At 35.3% G+C, this 21481-nt stretch overlaps 1 protein-coding gene across 3 annotated transcripts in view; it reads left to right on the top strand.

The window, feature by feature from the left end:
* The window catches only part of LOC115221827 (pleckstrin homology domain-containing family G member 7-like), a 987181-nt gene that overhangs the window by 914832 nt on the left and 50868 nt on the right, over positions 1-21481 (top strand). For all 3 annotated transcript variants that reach the window (XM_029792059.2, XM_029792061.2, XM_029792060.2), the window contains one exon: positions 14160-14261. In XM_029792059.2, coding sequence (XP_029647919.1) covers positions 14160-14261 — 102 coding nt within the window. The remainder of the gene's footprint in view (positions 1-14159; positions 14262-21481) is intronic.

Below are 21481 nucleotides of genomic sequence, written 5' to 3'. Positions count from 1 at the left end.
ATGCATGTATTCTGCATATTCATATGCTTGCATGTCCGTGTTTGTGCATTTCCTATATATGTGTGTGTGAGCGTGTCTTTGTATATATATGCATCTCTGTCTCCTTGTGTGTGCATGTCTGTGTAAGTGTGTAGATATCATACATCCATACCCACAGTTTACACAGGTAGAGTAGAATAGTGAGTGGACTGTTATGTAGATAGATGTATGTATGTGTCAGTGTAGGTTTGAGTGTGTGTGTATGCGCGTCTTTTTGTGTAAGCATATGGATATGAAAATAAACTGATCAACATAAAGACGGATAGGTACATAGGTTATAAGAACAGACAAGCACGTATACGCAAATGGAGACGGAAACACATGACCGTATATACACACACACACTTTACTCCACACAAGGACACATATGGAGACACGTGTCCACACATCCATACATACAAACATGGTACAGAGTTGCAAAACACACACACACACAGATGCACACACAAGAAGACAGAGGTGCATACATAAACAAACACACGCTCACACACACAGATACATAGAAAATACACAAACACAGACATGCAAGCACATGAATATGCAGAATACATATATATATGCATATGCATACACAGACATATATACATACACACATGCACACATACATACCCACACACATACATACGTACATGCATGCATGCACAGGTATAAGCACACACACTCACCCACACACATGCGCACAAACAAACAAAAAGGAACGAAGTGTAAATAACGGAGAGAGTCAAGACTATTGAAAAGGTTGCAAGACGCAACGATAATTTGGAGAAAATAAAAATAAGCAATAAGTGGAAATTTCGGTGAGTGTGTTAAATTATAAGGCGGCAAAAGAAAATATCTCTCCCCAGACGCAACAGTATATATATACATATATATACATATATATATATATATATATATATATATATATATATATATATATATATATATATATATATATATATATTATATATATATATATATACATACATATGTATACATATATATATATATATGTATATATGTATACATATGTATATATATATATACATAGGGAAGTATACATATCTATATATATATATATGTATATGTATATATATATGTACATGTATATATATATATATATATATATATATATATATGTATATATACGTATAAATATATATGTATGTGTATATGCATATATATGTGTATATATATATATATATATAAATATAGTTAACCCAAATATGAACAAAGAGAAAACAACAACGCTAGGACGTGGAACAAGTATAGTGTTATTGGACGCTCAGGAAAGGAAAGAAAGAAGGAGGATTTAGCGTTTCGAGCAGAACTATATATATACATATAGGAAAATACAAACATATAAATATATATAAATATATAAAAGATTTGTAAATATTTAAAAAGATATATAAAGATTAAAACTTATAAAAATACTTATAAAATATATACAAATACACACACACTTGTACTCATAAAAATGGCTTGGAAACGTCAGGGGAGCAGGTCTGGCTCGGCAGGTGTCACCCAGTGTATCACAGGCTGGGCCTGGTTGATATCCTGCCACTGTGTTTAAACAATCTTCAAGAAAAAGTAAAAATAAGCATACTTTCAATTTTTGTTGTTGAAACATGCGCACACTTCTTGGTGATAATTTCAACAACAGGTCAGAAAGGCGTACTGTCCTTATTGCATGTGAGCTTAAGAAATATTCCCTTGATATAGGTACGCTCTCTGAAAATTTTCTCTCTGGTGAGGGTCATATAAATGAATCTACTTATGGATATACTATGTTTTGGGGAGGACCACCTGAGGGTTAATGTACAGAATCTTAGGTTAGGTTTGCTTTCAAGAATTCATTACTATACTCTATTGCAGAATTTCCAAGTGGTATATCTGAACGAAACATGTCATGGCGTATAAAACTGACGATACGTAAGTTTCTTACTGTTGTCAGTATTTATGCACCAGCAATGTCCCATTCTGATGAAACTGTAGAACACTTTTATGATGATCTTGCACTATTATCGAGGAAAGTGACAATTTCTGACAAGCCGGTCATATTGGGATATTTCAACGCAAGAATTCGGAAGGTACCACGTTTCATGGCCTGTTTTAGGCCGAAATGGGGTTGGAAAATGTAATAAAAATGGAGTAGCACTTTTGACGCTTTGTACTGAGAATAATCTGGTTGTTACCAACTCACTGTTTAAACAGAACAATAAATATAAAGCCACTTGGATGCACCCAAGATCTAAGCACTGGCATCTCATAGATTATATTTTGATCAGGGGACGTGATATGAAAGATGTTTCTAGCGTTAGGGCCATGAGAGGAGCAGAGATTCGAACTGACCATCGTCTTGTGCGTGGAAAAAGAAAATTTTCAATAATGCCTAATCATCGAGAGTCTGGTCCTAAGGTACCTAAAAGGTTCAATGCTGGAAACTTTAAACTATCAAGCAACTTGCAAATATTGCACGATACTGTAGAATGTATCAATATTGACCCAAACGTTCTATGGGAAGTTATTTACATTATTTACAGTTGACGGATATTTTCCTCATATGGCGTAGTGGTTAAAAGAGCAGGCTACTAACCCCAAGATTCAGAGTACGATTCCAAGCAGTGACCTGAATAATAATAATAATAATAATAATAATAATAATAATAATAATATAATAATAATAATAATATTTATAATAAAATCGAAAAATACCTTAGGAATGAGAACCCCAAATTTTCCCAAGACTCCTGATGAAGGATGGAGGGTATGTCAGCCGAAACATTGTGTTAAAAAGAAACAAGATGAGGAAAAATATGCATCAAATGTAAATAATGTAATGTACATAATTCCTCATCTCTTAAATATAGAATTGTATTCTGTGAGAAGAGTCCAAAACAAAAGTATTTCAGGTTGCAAGTTCACCGTCGGATTTCAATCACTAAGTCCAGTGATAGATCAGCAGAAATTCATTATGTATTTTTAGAAAAACAAAACTTAGGAAATACTTTTGTTTCTAAGTCCTTGAACCCCAAATCAAACAAAGCTTACAAAAGACTGAAAGGGAAATGCAGGCTGCTCTAAGGAATATTAACCAGGAGTTGTGAAGTGATAGAGCAAAAGGGGATTGAGAAACAGCTGATAGAAATGATGCTAAGGGTTTGTACTCGTATGTTAAAGAGGTGTATGGGCCAAAATCATCTGTAGATCCAGTGAGAACAGCAAATGGGCATTTGCATCTGACTGACACCGCTTCTATACATATGCGCTGGGTGGAACATTTTTCTGCACTTTTGAATAGACCATCATCCGCTGATATGAGGATGACAGAAAAATCGAACACCTTCCAGTTATACAGTTCTATATTTAAGAGATGAGGAATTATGTACATTAATTACATTTGACGGATAATGTCCTCATCTTGTTTGTTGTTAACACAACGTTTCGGCTGATATACCCTCCAGCCTTCATCAGGTGTCTTGTGGAAATTTTGAACCTTGGTTCTCATTCCTAAGGTAGTGTTTACCCTATGTGAAAGGCCTCTCCGAAAAGATGCAAAAGATATGCGGCCCATATGACATCAGGACAATATTCAAGAGCAATACAACACTTCGCAAACATCGCCTTCGAGTAAAACCACCAATAGAAGAGAATATGACTAAAGACTGTGTGTACTCCATCCCATGCAGCTGTGGTAGGTTATACAAAGGCGAAACAAGGCGCCCCTCAAAATGAGGATAGACCAAAATCGCAAAACTGTGACACGAGGAGATATTGAAAAATCGGGTTTAGCTAACCATGCATAGAAAAAGGGAGACCACCTCCCCCTGTGGGATGAAGTTAAAATAATAGACAGAGAAGACCACTGGAAAATACGAAAATAAAAGAAGCAGCACATACGCTAGGACACAACAACCTCCTAAGCAGACCGAGTGCAGATATGAACAGCATATTGGAACCGGTATTAAGGAAGGATAGGTAAATATTAGATTTATAAGCCCTAAAATTCACTCTAATTGCCCACAGACATATGGCATAGTGGTTAAGAGCGCGGACTACTAAACCCAAGATTTAATAGCTCGATTCCGAGCAGTGACCTTAATAATGTTAATAATAAAAATAACATCGAAAAATACCTTAGGAATGAAAACCCAGGTTCGAAATTTCCCCAAGACACCTGATGAAGACTGGAGGGTATATCAGCTGAAACTTTGTGTTAACAACAAACAAGATGAGGACAAATATCCGTCACATGTAAATAATGTATCTTCCAATTATAGATGAGATAGCATTCGAATGAACTCTAAATGACATTTATTTAGCTACGAATAAGCTGAACAACAATACGTCTCCAGGGCCTGATGGAATCTGTACAGAAGTCTTGAAATATGTGGATGGGTGACAAAATGTTCGAACTCTTGAGTATATTAAATTGTCACTGTTGGAGAACTGAGAAAATGCCTAAAGACTGGATTAACACCATTTTAGTCTCCTAGTATAAATTGGGGCCAAAGGATCTGTGTGGTAATTTTGCATTTGTCATTACTTGGAAAGGTACATGCCCACATTTTCCAAATATAGTGTCTGAGTCTCAGTGTGTTATTTGCACCTCTAGAAATACGGCTGATTGTATTTCTACTATTAGACAGTTTTAAGAAAAGTGCTTTAAACAGAATCTTACCCTGTACCTTTGTTTTGTTGAAATCAACAAAGCAATCGCTACATTAATCGAAATGCTCTGTAGCTAATTCTAAGAAAAATAAGTTGCCCAGAAAAATTTGTAAACATGATTAAGACTTTGAATCAAGATATGAATGCTAGAGTTAATTTTGTTGGTACGCTGATCTCTGAATCTTTCGCCGTGGAAAATGGAATAAAGCAAGGAAACCTTGATGCACCCACCCTCTTTGCAATATACTTTCCTGTTGTGTTATCACACGATTTTCAAAATTATAAGGAGAGTATTTACATAAAATATCAAACAACAGGGAATGTTTTTAATCTGACCAGACTGAAATTCATGACGAAGTTTTTACTTCACTCATTATGGAACTCTTATACTCTGACGATTGCGATCTAGTTAGTCATTCTGAAACAGGTCTACAATCTCTTGTATCTGTATGTGACTCACCTTATGATGATATGGGCTTAAACATCAACTTGAAAAAAAAAACGGTTGTAATGTATCAACCGGCATATGGTCCTGTTTGCAACCCACCTAAAATTTTTGTTAAGGATATGTTACTTGAGGTTGTCGATTCATTCACACAGCTTGGAAGCTTTGTAAAAATGATGGAAATCTGGATACAGAAATACATCTGCGAATTCAAAATGCAGCAAAAGTATTTAGTGGTTTGGAGTTACACGTTTGGCGTCAGCGACATATAAATAACAATACAAAATTGGCTCTTTTGTCTTACTCTCCTTGTTGTATTCTTGTGAAACATGGACATGCTATGAAAGCCATTTTAAATTGTTAGAACGATTCCACCAAAATTTCCTTCATCGCATTTTAAACATTAAATGGAATTCATTGTCATAGCATCTGCAGGTATCGCCTCAATTAAAGCTATGATTTTGAGAAACCAAATGAGATGGTGTGGCCATATTGTTCGAATGTCGAAACGCACGACCAAACAGCTGTTTTATGGTAAGCTTGCTGACGAGAAACGCTATCGGCGTAAACCTAAAATTAGTTTTAAGGTCGGCATAAGGACTACTAATGAGTCATATAGACACCCGTGCTTCGGTCGAGCTATATGGCGAACAAAAGTGTGGAGTGGAGTGAAAGCGTTTGAAGAGGCCAGGATAACGCATGCAAGACTTAAAAGAGATTCAAGGAAGAATGTTACGATCGAGAAGGTGAAACACAATGATCTTTTTGTGTGCACAGTTTGTGACAGACCATGACTTTCTTTTGCTGGGCTCAAATCTCATTTACGAACCCATGGAAAGCGAACCTCCACCATCTATTCTGCCTATATGTCTGTGCACACCTCTCAATGCAATGTATCCCACAAGGTTTGCAAATCTAATGGAGGCCTCAAAAGACATTTTAAGATTTACAAATAGCAGAACTTATCTGCACCTCTTGGTGGTCCAAATCCGATATGCAATCTATCTGGGTGAATTTTCAGAACGTTGTCTGGATTAAAAAGCCACATCATATGACATGATTCTTCTAAGATGTAGATACAGGAGGTTGTCAAACTCTGCATAAGGAGTAGACAACCACCACCATATATACATGGGTTGGACAAAATAATGGTAACACCTTAAAATTTGAAACAAATTTATTTTAATATAGGGTAGGACCGCATTTTGCAGTAATTACAGTTCCAATTCTATGAGATAAAGATTCGTACAAAGTTTTAATTGTTTCCAAAGGAATTGTTGTCCATTCTTCAAGTAAAACAGTCTCCAGTTCTTGTAGTCATTAATTGTTTTTTCTAAAATGCACTAGAAATGTTCAATAATATTTAGATCTGGGGACTGCGGTGGCCAGATATGTCGTTCAACTTCACTAGAATGTTCTTCATGTCATTGAGTAACAACTTTAGCTGTGTGAATTGGTGCATTATCATCCCGAAATATTGCGTTTCCCTCCGGAAACAGTTCTCCAATCATAGGATGAATTTGATCAGATAAAATGCTTAAATAGTGTTGACTATCAATTCTGCCATGAAGGGAAACATTGGACCAGCGAATTTCCAAGATATAGCCCCCCACCCCCACCCGACAATCATCGCAGACCCACCTCCACGTTTAACATTTGGAAGAAGGCAGTCTGAGTCGAACGCTTCTTTTGGCTCTCTACACACGTATACTCAGCCGGTGATCGGAAATAAAGTAAAAGTTGACTCGTCCGAGAAAATAACATTCTTCCAGTGCTCTAGTGGCCAATTCTGTAGGTTTTTACTCCACTTTAACGCTTTACAACGTTTGATTCTGAAATTAGTGGTTTTCTGAATGCAGCCTTCTCGTGAAATCCCGCTTTGTGCAGTTCCCGGCGAACAGCTTTTGTGGGAACTGGATTTTCGGGGAGGATATTAAGCTCTGCAGTAATTTTAGGAATTGTACTTTTGTGACCCTTTCTAACAATTCGCTTAAGAGTCCAACGGTCCCTATCTGAAAGTTTTGGTTTTCTTCCGGAGTTTTGTTTCGGCGAGGAGGTTTTTCCCTCTTTCTCAAACGTTGTCATTACTTTCGAGACAGTACTTTTTGATACACCAAGCATTTCGGCTGCTTTCATTACGCTGGCGCCTGCCATATGAGCACCAACAATTTGATATCTTTGAAAGTCCGATAGATCTATCATTTTAATGAATTTTAATTACCCTTTTCTGATGATATCTGAAAAGAAACAGCAATTTTAGAAAAAACATATCAAGCAACACTAATAATAAATTAAAAAACACAAAAATAAACAAGCTTTTACGGTTTTATAGATATTTCAAAATTATTAAGCTATGATGCTAGGTGTTTCCATTATTTTGTCCAATTCCTGTATATATATATATATATATATATATATATATATATATATATACATAAATATATATGCATATATATACTAACATACATATATATATATATATGTGTGTGTGTGTGTGTGTTGTGTGTGTGTGTGTGTGTGTTTGTGTGTGAATATAGATTTATGTTTCCATAGAAATATATAGCATATTTATCTTATTCTGTACAATAAATATACGTAATATTATACATTTTGAATATTTTCTCTTGATCTAAATTTAATTATAGAATCACGTAGTTTGATGTAGTTATGTGTGTATTTGATTCAATAAACATGCATTTCAGTTGTTATCTTCCAAATTCGGGTCATTGAAGGAACGAATGTGACCAATTAACAAGTATTTTGATCATTCCAGATGTAAGTAAAACAAGAAAACAAAGCAAGTAGTTAAATTATGGCAAAGACATTCTAAACTTCACTAGCGCTAAGATTTCATTAACAATAGCAACCTTTTTTGCTTTCGGGTGTATTATACCTATGATAATGAATACACGAAGTACCAGGTGTTATGCACTTGAAGATGTCTGAGTAGATGAATACGTCAAGTATTTGTTGTATTTTTTGCGGCATTCCATCTGATTTCCGAAATTAATTACATTTCGATGACTTTACAGTTATTTTATACTGTGGAAGTTACTTCCTTAATTTTGTTTCTGAAATTGGTTAACTCAAACTCCGTGATGCAATTCAGGAGAATTCACTTTCAAATAAAATGTAAAAATTCTACATTATGCATTGAATACCTTTCAACTTGTCCGAAATAGCACTCATATGCATGCATGTGTGTGTGTGTGCATGCGTGTGCCTTTGTGTGTGTGTGTCCAGAATTACGCCGGACGCGGAGGAGGAGAGAAAATAGTAGTTTAGTTAAGGAGTAGAGAGAGCAATAACCCTGACTGAGAGAGAGTGAAAGAACGTAATAGCAATGAGAGAAAGGAGGGGGTGAAAAAATTCAGCGATTCAACGCTGTGTAAGTATATGGGTGTATGTGTGTGCGTGTACAAGGGAAGTATGTGAAAATTTGTATATGTGATTATGTACCTTAATTTGTATCTTATTTATATATAAGATACTACAATCAGCCGTCATTTTTGACGACACGTATTCAGATTGTATATATATATATGTATATATATATATACTAGCAGTATCACCCGGCGTTGCTCGGGTTTGTAAGGGAAATAACTATATAAGCATTGTTAGAGAGTTACTTCCCTTATATAATAGCAAAAAATGCATTAAAAATGGAAAAAAATGATGGTAATTTTTTTTTAAATCGTAGACTCATCGTAGAAGCGCGCGAATACCCTGAAGGGCTCGATATGAATCACGACTATAAGATACCCGCTTTTGGTTAAACTGCACCGCAAAATGTGAGAGTAGTTAGGAATCTAAATCGTAGGAGAGAGACACCACACAACCTCACTTTTATATATATAGATATATATATTTCACCGTCATGTGTATCTACGTTTCATTTTGAGTTATAATTTAAGCAAATAATAAAACGAACATGAACAAAGAAAGTATGGCTTTCTGTTTCAGCCAAGAGTTATTGAATTAGTTTTGTATATTTGAGTGTGTAAGTATCTATCTATCTATCTATATATCTATCTATCTATCTATCTATTTATCTATCTATCTATCTATCTATCTATCTATCTATCTATCTATCTATCTATCTATCTATCTATCTATCTTCTATCTATCTATCTATCTATCTATCTATCTATCTATCTTTCTATCTATCTATCTATCTATCTATCTATCTTTCTTTCTTTCTTTCTTTCTTTCTATCTATCTATCTATCTCTATCTCTGTCTCTCTCTCTCTCTCTCTCTCTCTCTCTATATATATATATATATATATATATATATATATAACGGGAAGCTTTATGAAAATAAACAAAAGACGAAGGCAGGTGGAAAACAAACGAAATATATATATATATAGTTGGAATTTACAAAGACAAATCAAAAGACGAAGACTGGTGTATAAACAACAAGCAGATGTATTAGTTTAACACTCGGGAAGTGAGAAAGTCTTCTACTTTTCGAGCCTACGCTCTTCAACAGAAAGAAACACAGAAATAAGCAGAGAGTGAGAAAATATAAAAATAAACATTTAGTGGCTATACATATATATGCGTATGTATGTGTGTGTGTGTGTGTGTGTGTATGTGTGTGTGATAGTGTGTACATGCATGTGATAGTGTGTATCCTCGGACACCTGTCATACAGTTTATTCATTGTAAAATTTGCAAATCTCATCTTTATGTTTTTGTAGGTATTTCTATTTCTGTGTGTAGACGCGAATATCTGTATGTGAGGACATTTGTATTATGTTATTTGTATTATGTATCAGACCGACCATATAAGTATATAGGTGTCTCTTTCTCCATATATATATATATATTCATGTATGTGTGTATGTGTGTATGTATGTATGTACATATGTATGTATGTATATGTGTGTTTGTGTATGCAAGTGTATGTGGTAGTATATACTCCCCAAATTCTACGTATGAATGTATATTTATATATGTATCTATGTACACCTGTATATAAGTTTTCGTAATTATATACACATCTGCCGGTTAGAAAATATAATAGCTTTGCAGTAAAGTTCAAACCTGATTCACACATCAGTAGAATATTGAATCAATTTTCGCGAAATTTCTGTTCGATTCATAGCAAGGAATTGAAGTTAAGGTCAAGAACTGAAGAATTCTTGCGCCATTGAAGCATTCAGAGGTAAAGTAACGCTATTCAGCTTTCAGAGAGGTCAATGGTTTACGAGTGTAAACGTCTACTTAAAGTTTTCCTATCATCTAAGTACATAGAGCTAAATGTCAAAATTGAAAGGATATACATTGACGTGTAATGAATTGAAATCTAGCTCATATTACATTTATATTCATATGTGTGTGTGTTTGTTTCTATTTATTTACGTATGTGTTCAAATATGTATGTATGTGTTTATGCATATTTGCATGTATGTGATTGTATCTTGGTTGGTGTGGATTTACGAATGTATATGAATATGTTTTGTAACGTTTAAAAATCATCGAATGGTGCAAACTGTTTCTCTTTTATGGGATTTCGACAAGTATTATTAGATAGTCTACTACAATTATATGAAGCACTCTTTAAATTTTCAGTACGTGATTTTCATTATTTTTAAACCTCTCCACTACTCTCTCTCTCTCTCTCTCTCTCTCTCTCTCTCTCTCTCTCTCTCTCTCTCTCTCAATATATATATATATATATATAAAATATAATATAATATCCAGGAATCGACGTGTAGGAAGAGACTTAGCTTCAAGCAATCCGTAGTTAGTATAAAAAAAGCAACTTCCAGGGACAATGATGGATTATAGGGATGGAAGAGTGTGGATTTTTTCCGTACACGCGTACGAAAAACTGAAAAAGTCTTTTCATATTTCACGGTAGGCGACCAGATTTACTGGCTGTGCAAATAAGGAAACAAGAATTTAGGAAAGGAGTAGGTTATATTCTGGCTACCTATGTTTCATAGCGTGCGGAACCTCAGAAGTGGTAAATATCCAATCGGGGCGTATACTGCAGGCTACACTTCAGGGCAAGGATATCTTGACTATAAATACGCATACGCGCACACACACATGAACGCACATATACCTCCACACACATCAACACACATATTCATGCACACACATATACATACACACGCGTACATACACGTACACACATATATACACACATGCACACACTTGCACGCACACATATATGAATGCACATACAGCTCAAAACAGACAACACACACATATATGCCCCTATATACATACACATGCGTACATACAATTCCACACTCTCTCATGCGCACATACCCACACATAACCACACGCACACAAAACAAACACGTGCAAACAGTAAATACCATACACACATTTGCGCACGCACACACATACACGCGCACACATACACACACCCTCCCACGCACACTCAGTTATTGGCAAATGCACCTGCTACCATACACACACTCACACTATAACATACACGCACATGCCATCACACACACGCGCGCACATACATGGACATACACACAGATACCAGCCATCTTCACACTTACCTGTCCCAGGAAGTACTTACTCTTTGTCCATCTGAATGGACATTTAATATTCTATCATGTCATGATATTATATTATATTATATTATTACAAGATTGTAAATAAAACATGAGAATGAGGCAAAGTAGGAATTTCTTTGAGTAACATATTCTTCTGTACATAATCATACACACCCATGCATATATATATATATATATATATATATACATACATACAAACATATACATACATACATACATACATACATACATACATACATACATACATACATACATACATACATACATACATATATATATATATATATATATATTATATTATACTCTAGGTACAAGGCCCGAAATTTTGGTGGGAGGAGCCAGTTCGCAATTGATACTTAATTTATCGACCCCAAAAGGATGAAAGGCAAAGTCGACCTCGACGGAATTTGAACTCAGAACGCATATTATATTATATTATATGCCTTTAGTAGAAGACATTTGATCCAAGTGCCACTCATTTGGACGGCAATTCAAACCATGTGGATGGGAAAGAAACGTGTCTGAGTTTGTGTTTGTCCCTCCACAACTGACTGACAACCGGAGTCTGATAGTATAAGTTCCAGAATTAAAAAAAAACTGAGCCGGAGTCAATTATTTTGATTACAAGCAGTGCCCGAGCATGACCACAGTTCATAGATTAAAACTAGTAAAAGATAGATAAATAAGAATATATACACGTACATATGTACAGATTGAGAAAGTGGGAGGTTTGAACAACTGTGAATCTCAAGTTCTCCATGATGGACGACCCTTATATATCCTCAAACTGGTATCTAATCTGGACTGCTTCTAGTTTTTTCCTTTGTTTCTTTTTTATTTATTTCCCTTTTTGCATTTCGTCTCGTTACTCTATACTTGTATTCTATCTGTGCGAAACGATGCTCGTAATGTCTTGATTAAGGGCGGACACTTCTTATATCTTCGTTTTAGTGCCCTGCTTCATAGTATGCTCCCGGTGGTGACTGCACTGTGGTTGAACCAACTTCCTATGTTTCTAATTTGGTTCTCCGTGGAGCCGTAGCTGATGGTTTTAACATTATTATTATTATCCTATTTTCTACTGTTATACGCTTTTCTGCGGTGACGTTCTCCTCTTCCAGAATATCGCAACGCTAACATTTATTAAATGTTGTTAGGACATTCTCTCTCAACCTTTCACATGTAATAACCTGAAACGCGTCTATCAAACTTGAGCATATTTGTTAATTTGTTAACCCTGAACATTCTAAAGTAGAAGAGTCTTGTAAAGCCCAATTTCTTTTATACATAAATACATTTGTGAACGATAAACATGTTTACTAACCTAGAACAATCTTGTAGTCTATGGGTTCTTTTATACAAGTTTTCTATTGAAATTGTTATTAACGCTGAATGTTCTCACTAACGTAGAACAGTCGGTTTCTTTTATACATACGCTGTTTCTTTTATACATACTTTCTGCTAAATACTTTTGCTAACGATGGATATTTTCTCTAACCTAGAACTATATTGTAACACTTCGATACATTTACGCATGTTTTCCGTCGAACACTATTTTTAACCACGAGCTTTTTGAAAACCTTCACTATTTTTAGACAGTCTTTATTTACAACGAACACATATATGAATATACTATAGGATGGACCAAATTCTATTCGAAAAGATAAAAAATCGTTCTTTGTTTCTAAAAACAAATAACTATGAAGAAAATGATATTTATTTGCACAAATTTAATAATTATTTCTAATAATTTAATAATTATTTATTCAGGCTGTATTCTTCTTCAACCGAAAGCATTTATTCAAACCTCCGACTTGAATCTATGCAAACAGATTTCTGAAAAGAAATATTTAACATATTTTACTAAATGGATTTTTTAATGGGAAACGATGTACAAATAGTCGTATCCTCTTCGCAGGATATGTTTGTACAAAGGTTTTCCATCGATAAGACGATAAATAACCGGATGGGAAACGAAATAAATTCGAGCATATCTCGAAGTTAACTAAGGCTATGATAAATGCTCTCATCGTCAAACAGTCTTTAAATTCATTAAAGGTAAAAATAAACGTGCACTGAAGAACAATCAACTGATCTTTCTCATCCAGTATTTGTTAATCTGAACATTGTTATTTACATTGACCTCTCTGCGTATTCTTCAAAACAAAATTTAAAAAAAGACAGATCCTTACTGCATTCCTCAAAAGGTTGATAAAAATAAAAAATGAAAATAATAATAATAATAATAATAATAATAATAATAATAATAATAATAATAATAATAATAATAGTAATAATAATAATAATAATAAGTTATTCATATGTATGTGAGTATATATTTATGCATACATTCATATATATGTATATATTTAAACGCGCAGGAATACGCGCACGCACACCACACATACACACACATTTGTTTACATACATATATATATAGATATAGATATATGAATTTTCACTTCTACTCTTGCAGGTGAGCTACACATTCTGTAAAGATTTCCTCTCGGCCTTACTCAAGAGTATGAGCTCAACACAATTTGGCAGCACGTCGGTTTTCATCAAAGCCTTCCAGAGGGTAAGTTTCTAAAACACGACTATGCAATATTTGTTTTTGCTATTAGATATATCCTTCCAAAGTAGCTGCATTGTAATAATCTCTTTTCACCAAACGAAGATATCGGGTCAGTTATATGTAGGTCAGCACTAGTCAATCCGACCTGTAAACAAAAATATTCCATTGTGTTTGTATAGTTGCGATACGTTGCTGAACACGTGATTCTCGTCTCAAGACAGCGGAGACCAGTTTAAAATAAACTTGACTGCTATACGTTTAGTTCTATGCTTAGTCTATGAGGTAAGAATGCCTTTTATAGTGGTGCTATTTCAGTACATTACACTATACACACAAATCAACATTTTATTTCTTCAATGTTACATAACCAGATCAAAATATCAGGGGGTCTCAAATCCCCTTCATTTCAATGTATCGGGTCTGTGGAGAATATACATCGTCGGAAAGGAGAGTTTGTTCTCCGAAGATGAAATGTAACATCGAATTTGCTAGAATTATTAAAAATGAGCATGTACACCATTGTTCTATGTACTTTAGCCTATTTTGAAGTAGTTTTATGCTTAGAATCCTGCAGGTGGCTTTATTAGATTTTCTCTTTAGCCGATGATAAAAATGCACCTAATGAATATTTCTGTGATACACTTGATAACTGTACTTTTTTTTATTATAATATTTATAAATGTAACTTAAGGCGGCGAGCTGGCGAAACTGTTAGAATAGCGGGCAAAATGTTTAGCAGTATTTCGTGCGCTTTACGTTCTGAGTTTAAATTCTGCGCAGTTCTATTTCGCCTTTCACCTTTCCGCAGTCGATAACCTGAGCACCAGTTGAACACTGGGGTCGATTTAATAGACTTATCCCCAGCCTAAAATTGCTGGTCTTGGTCTAAAACTTGGAACCATTATTTATTAGTGTAACTTCGTCTTGTGTTTAAGTTTATTATTACGCCCAGAAAAAAAATAAATTCAGGTTCGTGTTTATTGTAACTATTAGATTGTTTATATGTCAAAGGATTTTCTAATTCTTTCCATATCCTAACCGTTAGTATTATGGGATACAAATCCATTATCTCTTTATAGCTTTATGTTAGTGCATTCTATTCTACTTCTCAGTGAATAATCCGATAAGATCTGGTATTTGCGCGCTAGCGTATCTCCTTGCTCATACAGCAACGTGTCCATTTCTATTCTTCTTGGCTTACAGCGATTTAAGGAAGAATAATGACTCTCTTGCGTTCAATGTTAATATTTGTATCAGTGTCGTTTAAGGTGATGCATGTTTTCCAAATTCGAAAATGTTCGTGATAGAAGACTTCTAAAACTAGATAAATTGTATTCTTCAATGTTAATTAAAATGAATTTACTGATCGATTTATCTTGAATAGTTTTAACCTAGTGAATCGTGGTAATACCGCAATTCCATTGTGTTACATTTGATATTTGTTTAACGTTCATGTCTATAGAATACAGTGTACAGAGGACTGTCAGATTAATTACTTCGATTTTTCCCCATTTATTTTAAACCATATTTTTCATCAACAATTCGAACATATCAATCAATAATGTATTCTCATTCATTGTTCGTCACCTCTTGGCAATATTCCACTAGCATGTGAAAGCCTTGGCGGTAAAAATCATCGTTTCTTGACTCGGACAAATCAGTGATCCGCGTTTCCAGCCTCAAAACGTATGTTATTGATCAAAATGCCTGGCAGACTTTTAGAGAACAACCTAAAAAAAATAATAATCTGAAGGCACTTTAGCAGGAGAATATGAGGCTGGAGGTGCAGTAGAACGTTGCAAGCGAGCTCTGAAACATCGCTTTTGGTCAAATTAGCGAACCGGAGCGAACGTTGTCGTGTTGAAGATGCATGCAATGTTGTGTCACTGGACGAGTCGTTTCAGCTGGAATGCTTCGCTGAAACGATGCATTTGCTGAACGTAAAGCACTGCAGTATCGATAATATTACTTTCAAGAAATTTGTAGTGGATTAGCATTTACTAGCCCTATCAAACACGGGCCACTGATTTCTGTGAATGTAGCTCTGACTTTGTTCGAGCCGTTGCATGCTTGCTGAGCTGTAGCCATTGTTATTTCTGCTACATTTTAACTTAAACATTCTATTTTTGAACGCCACTCATGATACAGTAAAGAAATTTGTGTTTGTACTTACGAGTAGTCCGGTGTCAAGTGACCAAACTGGCGGCAGTCAAGAAACCCTGGAGTTAGTCTCTGTTGCTCAGATTAGAGAGTGTGGCACTTATACACCGTGTTTTTAAACCTTACCCGTTGAAGTAAGGTGACGGGTGATGGTACCATGACAGCATACAATCAGTTACACCATTTATCTCGTGAATTTCAGCAGAAACTCGTGCATTGGTTCGTACAATCGATCCTCATTGAATTGGCTAGGTTGGCCTGAATAGTCTGAGAGTCTCTGAGGTAAAATTCCCCTTCCTTGTAGTTTTAAACCATTTCTGTGCAGTTTCTTCAATGATAGCACCGTCTCTGTACACAACACAAATGCCATGAGCGGCTTTAACAGCTTTCGAGCCTTCACTCTTCAATTAAAGAGAGACGGGTGTCGAAAATGCACGTTTATCTTATTTATTCATTTTTTTCTCCTTTTCTTACATGACACCACATCGTCACATGCCTGGCAAAAGGTGAAATTTATTCAACTTCCAAAAACGTAGAGAAACAACAGACTTAAATAAACCTTAAGACACTATGAGGAAAATATTTTTGTGTTAATTCAAATGGCATTGAATTAAAAAAAATAAAGAAGTTATGATAATCCAATATTTTGATGACTAAACACATTTCACTTTCCATTGGATTGTTTAGGCTACAGTTGTTTCGTTGAAATAATTATCTGTCTTTGATCAGAGGCTAGGTGTAACATGGCCTATAATGTTTCTGAACGCATTTTATGTGTTCTCCTAGCAAGGCATCTAATTTTTTTCTTTCTAATGTTTCCTTCATCTAAATCATTCCTCTTCAAACAACTTCCCTTTGAATTAATGTTCAGCAGTATTTATGTTATCCACTTTAATTATTTCCTCTCAATTATAATTTGGTCACTTCCATTTCGTTGGTCATAGCTTTTAATAGTGAATTAAATTCCATATACGATCATCATGTCGCACTTACAGCGATACCTTGAATTTGGTGGTCGCTTTCATTGTTATCTTAAAATGCAATCTGAATGACTTGTATAGAACGTTGAAATATAATGTGCAGACAAAGGGAACTGTAACCGCAAGATTTTCCCTAATATACTCTATAACAGCGGTCAAGCACGAATCAGACGGTCTTAAGAAGCAGGCAAAAGCTTCCACGAAAGGCGCCGTTTTCACATAATTTCTTTATTTAGGCGCAGGACTCGCTGAATGCTAAGAAGCTTGCTTCTCAACCACATGGTTCAGGATTCAGTCCCACTGTGTGGCATCTTGGGCACGTGTCTCCAACTATAACCTCGGGTCAATCAAGGCGCTGTGAGTGGATTTGGTGGATGGAAACTGAAAGTAGCATGTCGTATACATATATACATATGTGTGTGTGTGTATGTAGTGTGTATTAGTGTGTCTGTGATTCTCCATCTACCATATTGGTGTGTTTATGTCCATCCGATATTGGTGTGTTTACGTCCCCGTAACTTAGCGGTTCGGAAACAGTGACCAATAGGATAAGTCCTTGGCTTCTAAAGAATAACTTCTAGGCTCGATTTGTTCGACTAAACGCTGTGCTCCAGCATGGCCGTAGTCAAATGACTGGAACAACGAAAATAATAAAAGAATAAATATTTAGCAAATACGTTTGTATGTATGTATGTTTATGGAAGGATGCATTGATGGATGGATGGAGCAACGTGTATATGCGTGCGCTTTTGCGCGTGTGTATGTGTGCGTATGTGGTCAGGTCAGGTAAGGGAGCATACGCCACTGCAGTTCGCAGTTGCATCCACTATTTGTCGTTATCTGCTCAGATCATCCTTGGCAACTCTCAGACCTGTTTCCCTGTCAGATCCCATCTCTGCGAAATAGTTCCTCATCTGCCATGACCATGAAGCATATAGCCGACCAACACGAGCTGTCACCCCAGTCGGATCCTCAGAGAATAGAATGCAGTACGCAGGATCCAGCTCAAAAACTCGAGCAGCAAGTCGGAACAGTCTAAGCTGATGCGTCTGAATCATACAAGTAACTGCACGCATCCTTGGTTCTGAATATAGTCGTTGGTTGGATATGAAATCCGAGCAATGGTTCTGGTACCAAAGGAGTTCTAGTAGCAAAGGAGTTCAGGCGGCCCCCTAAGGCCGCCAGGCAGTGCTGCGTGGTTGGGTGCATGCATGTGTAGGTCTGTATACATTTTTGCCGTTGCATAACGATGACAATTGTATATCAGCGGAAAATAAAATACAACAGTCTTGCTATTCCAGCAATGACTTATACGATACCTGTAGTAATGAGGCGTGGCTTAACGGTTAGAGTTTTCGCCTAATAATCGTAAGGTCGTGAGTTCGATTCCTGGTGTCTCGTTGTGTCGTTCAGCTTCATTTCATTTTACTTCATTTCACACTCCTCCAGTCCACTCAGCTGTCAAAAATGAGTAATAGTACATGCACTTCAAACGGCTAGCTTTGTTATATTCTGTGTCGTGCTGCATCTCCCTAAGAACTACGTTAAGGATACGCGAGTCTGTGGAGTGCTCAGCCACTTGCACGTTAATTTCACGAGCAGACTGTTCTGTTGATATGATCAACAGAAACAATCACCGTCGTAACTGACGGAGTGCTAGTGTACGATACTTGTTATGCTTTGAATAATAAACATTTCCTTGACACTGTCACCGTATGATGTATACCGAACTAATTATTTGTCTATTGGATATCTATAGCTAATCTACCGTCGTTCACCAATTGTGATATAAAATGAATACACTGCATAGGAGACACTGAAATATCTCTTAGATATGTGCATGTATGCGTTAAAATAATTGCTTAAAATCGTTGAAATTAGTTTTAATATGTACTAGGTCATATGTAATTATTTCACGCAACTTACCAGTTTGAAAAGAAATATATCATTCTCTCTCATCCTACTTATTTCTCTTATCTATTCATTTATATATCAATGAATATTTCTTTCTGTCACTACCTCAATATATCTCTCTTAATCTATCTCTCTATTTGCCTGTCTATCTATCTATCTATCTATCTATCTATCTATCTATCTATCTATCTATCTATCTATCTATCTATCTATCTATCTATCTATCTATCTATCTATCTATCTATCTATATGTCTATCTGTCTATCTATCTATCTATATCTATCTATCTATCTATCTATCTATCTATCTATCTATCTATCTATCTATCTATCTATCTATCTAACTATCTTTATATATATATATATATATATATATATATATATATATATATATATATATATTATATATATATATATATATATATATATATGAATGAATGCATGTGAATGGAAGGGAAGGACAGACAGAAAAATCGATTATATGTGTGTGTGTGTATGAGTGTGTGTGCGCGTGTGTGCATGTGTCGATGTATGTGTGTGCGTGTGCATGTGAATTCATACCTATTTTCTCACATACGTAGTACACACCCACATATATACATTCACACGTGTATATAAGTGTGCATGTATGATATATCGTCTCTGATGCATGTAATGCTGCTTAAAGTTTCGCCAAATCGTGACATAATATCTTTCTTAGCGTTATTATTGATGAACATATTTTGGTCACTTGAAGATAACATTTTGTAAATATCTTCACAGAATGGCGTAAGGAGGAAGCATCTAAAATAGAGGACTTTATCTGCACCTGTTGGGTGTCTAAGTTCAACTCTAATCTCTGCATCAATAAAAGTCATCAATATTTAAATGTGATTATGAATTTTACAGGGAATATATGGAAATACGGAGTAAGGTATGACTAGAAATGAAAGGCTTATATAAATTTATGTCAACTTTATTGCTGAATCTACTCTTATTTCGAGCATATATTTTGTCTTGGAAGTCATTATTTGCTAAAGTATATGGACTAAATTATTATGAACTGCTCTGTTGAAGATTTTTTATTAGATACGAGTTTAGAGATTCTTATACTAATGTTGTCAAGTTGTTTGAACAATTTCGTCTTAATATATATTATTTGTTTAAGGCGGCGATTAAAATTCTTAGCGGCATTTCGTCCGCCTTTACTCTCTGGGTTCAAATGACGCCGGTGTCGACTTCGCTTTTCATTTCTTCGAGATCGACACAATAAGTATCAGTTGAATACTGAAGTCCTAAATCAGTGCCCCTGTGCCAAAGTTTGAAACCAATATACATCACTTGTAATGGCAGCGGACTGGCAGAAATGACTGGCGGCTGAAAATGCGAATAAAAATCCAAGTTTAGGAAATGAAATGGATGAAATTCAGGTTACATATGTTTCCTAGCTAGCAGATCTCGAAAATAGTAATTACTGAACGAGGGCTACACAGTTAGCTACTCTTCAGGCGACACATACGTTAGCTACATGCAGGTTAGATTGTCATCAAGGGAACCCATGTTAACTCGCACGAAATTTGGTTGACATATGTACGTGTGTGTGTGTGTGTATGTGTGTGTGAGTATGTGTGTGTGAGTGTATATATATATATATATATATATATATATTATATATATATATATATATATATATAGTATATATACATATGTATGTGTGTTTGTAGGTGACTGTGTGTAATATATATGAATAGCATATATATTATATATGTGCGTATGTGTGCGTATAGGATTGGCAATGTAATAGGAAAATTGAACTCAAAATATGAGTATATAATTATATTGTTAGTGATTATTAACAATAAGATATGTGTGTGTGTGTGTGTGTGTGTGTGTGTGTGCGTGTCTGTGCAAAATGTTTAGCGGCATTTCGTAGCACCTTTATGCTGTAATTTCAAATTCCGCCGAGATCGACTTTTCATCCTTCAGACTCGATACAATAAGTACCAGTTGAGCACAGGGCTCGATTTAATTGACTTCCACGCCCGAAATTGCTGGCGCTGTGCCAAAATTTGAAACAATGAACATATCACTTGTTCATTGAACTTGTTGGGTTTTAATTTTCTAAGAGAGATGAGATCTTTAAGAAATTTGAAATTTCTACTTTGTTAGTTGCAGCTGTTTATTGGTCTAG

Source organism: Octopus sinensis, linkage group LG18 (genome assembly GCF_006345805.1).
Source record: "Octopus sinensis linkage group LG18, ASM634580v1, whole genome shotgun sequence".
Taxonomy (NCBI): domain Eukaryota; kingdom Metazoa; phylum Mollusca; class Cephalopoda; order Octopoda; family Octopodidae; genus Octopus; species Octopus sinensis.
Note: the sequence above shows the minus strand (reverse complement) of the source record. Positions and strands in the feature narration are given on the sequence as shown.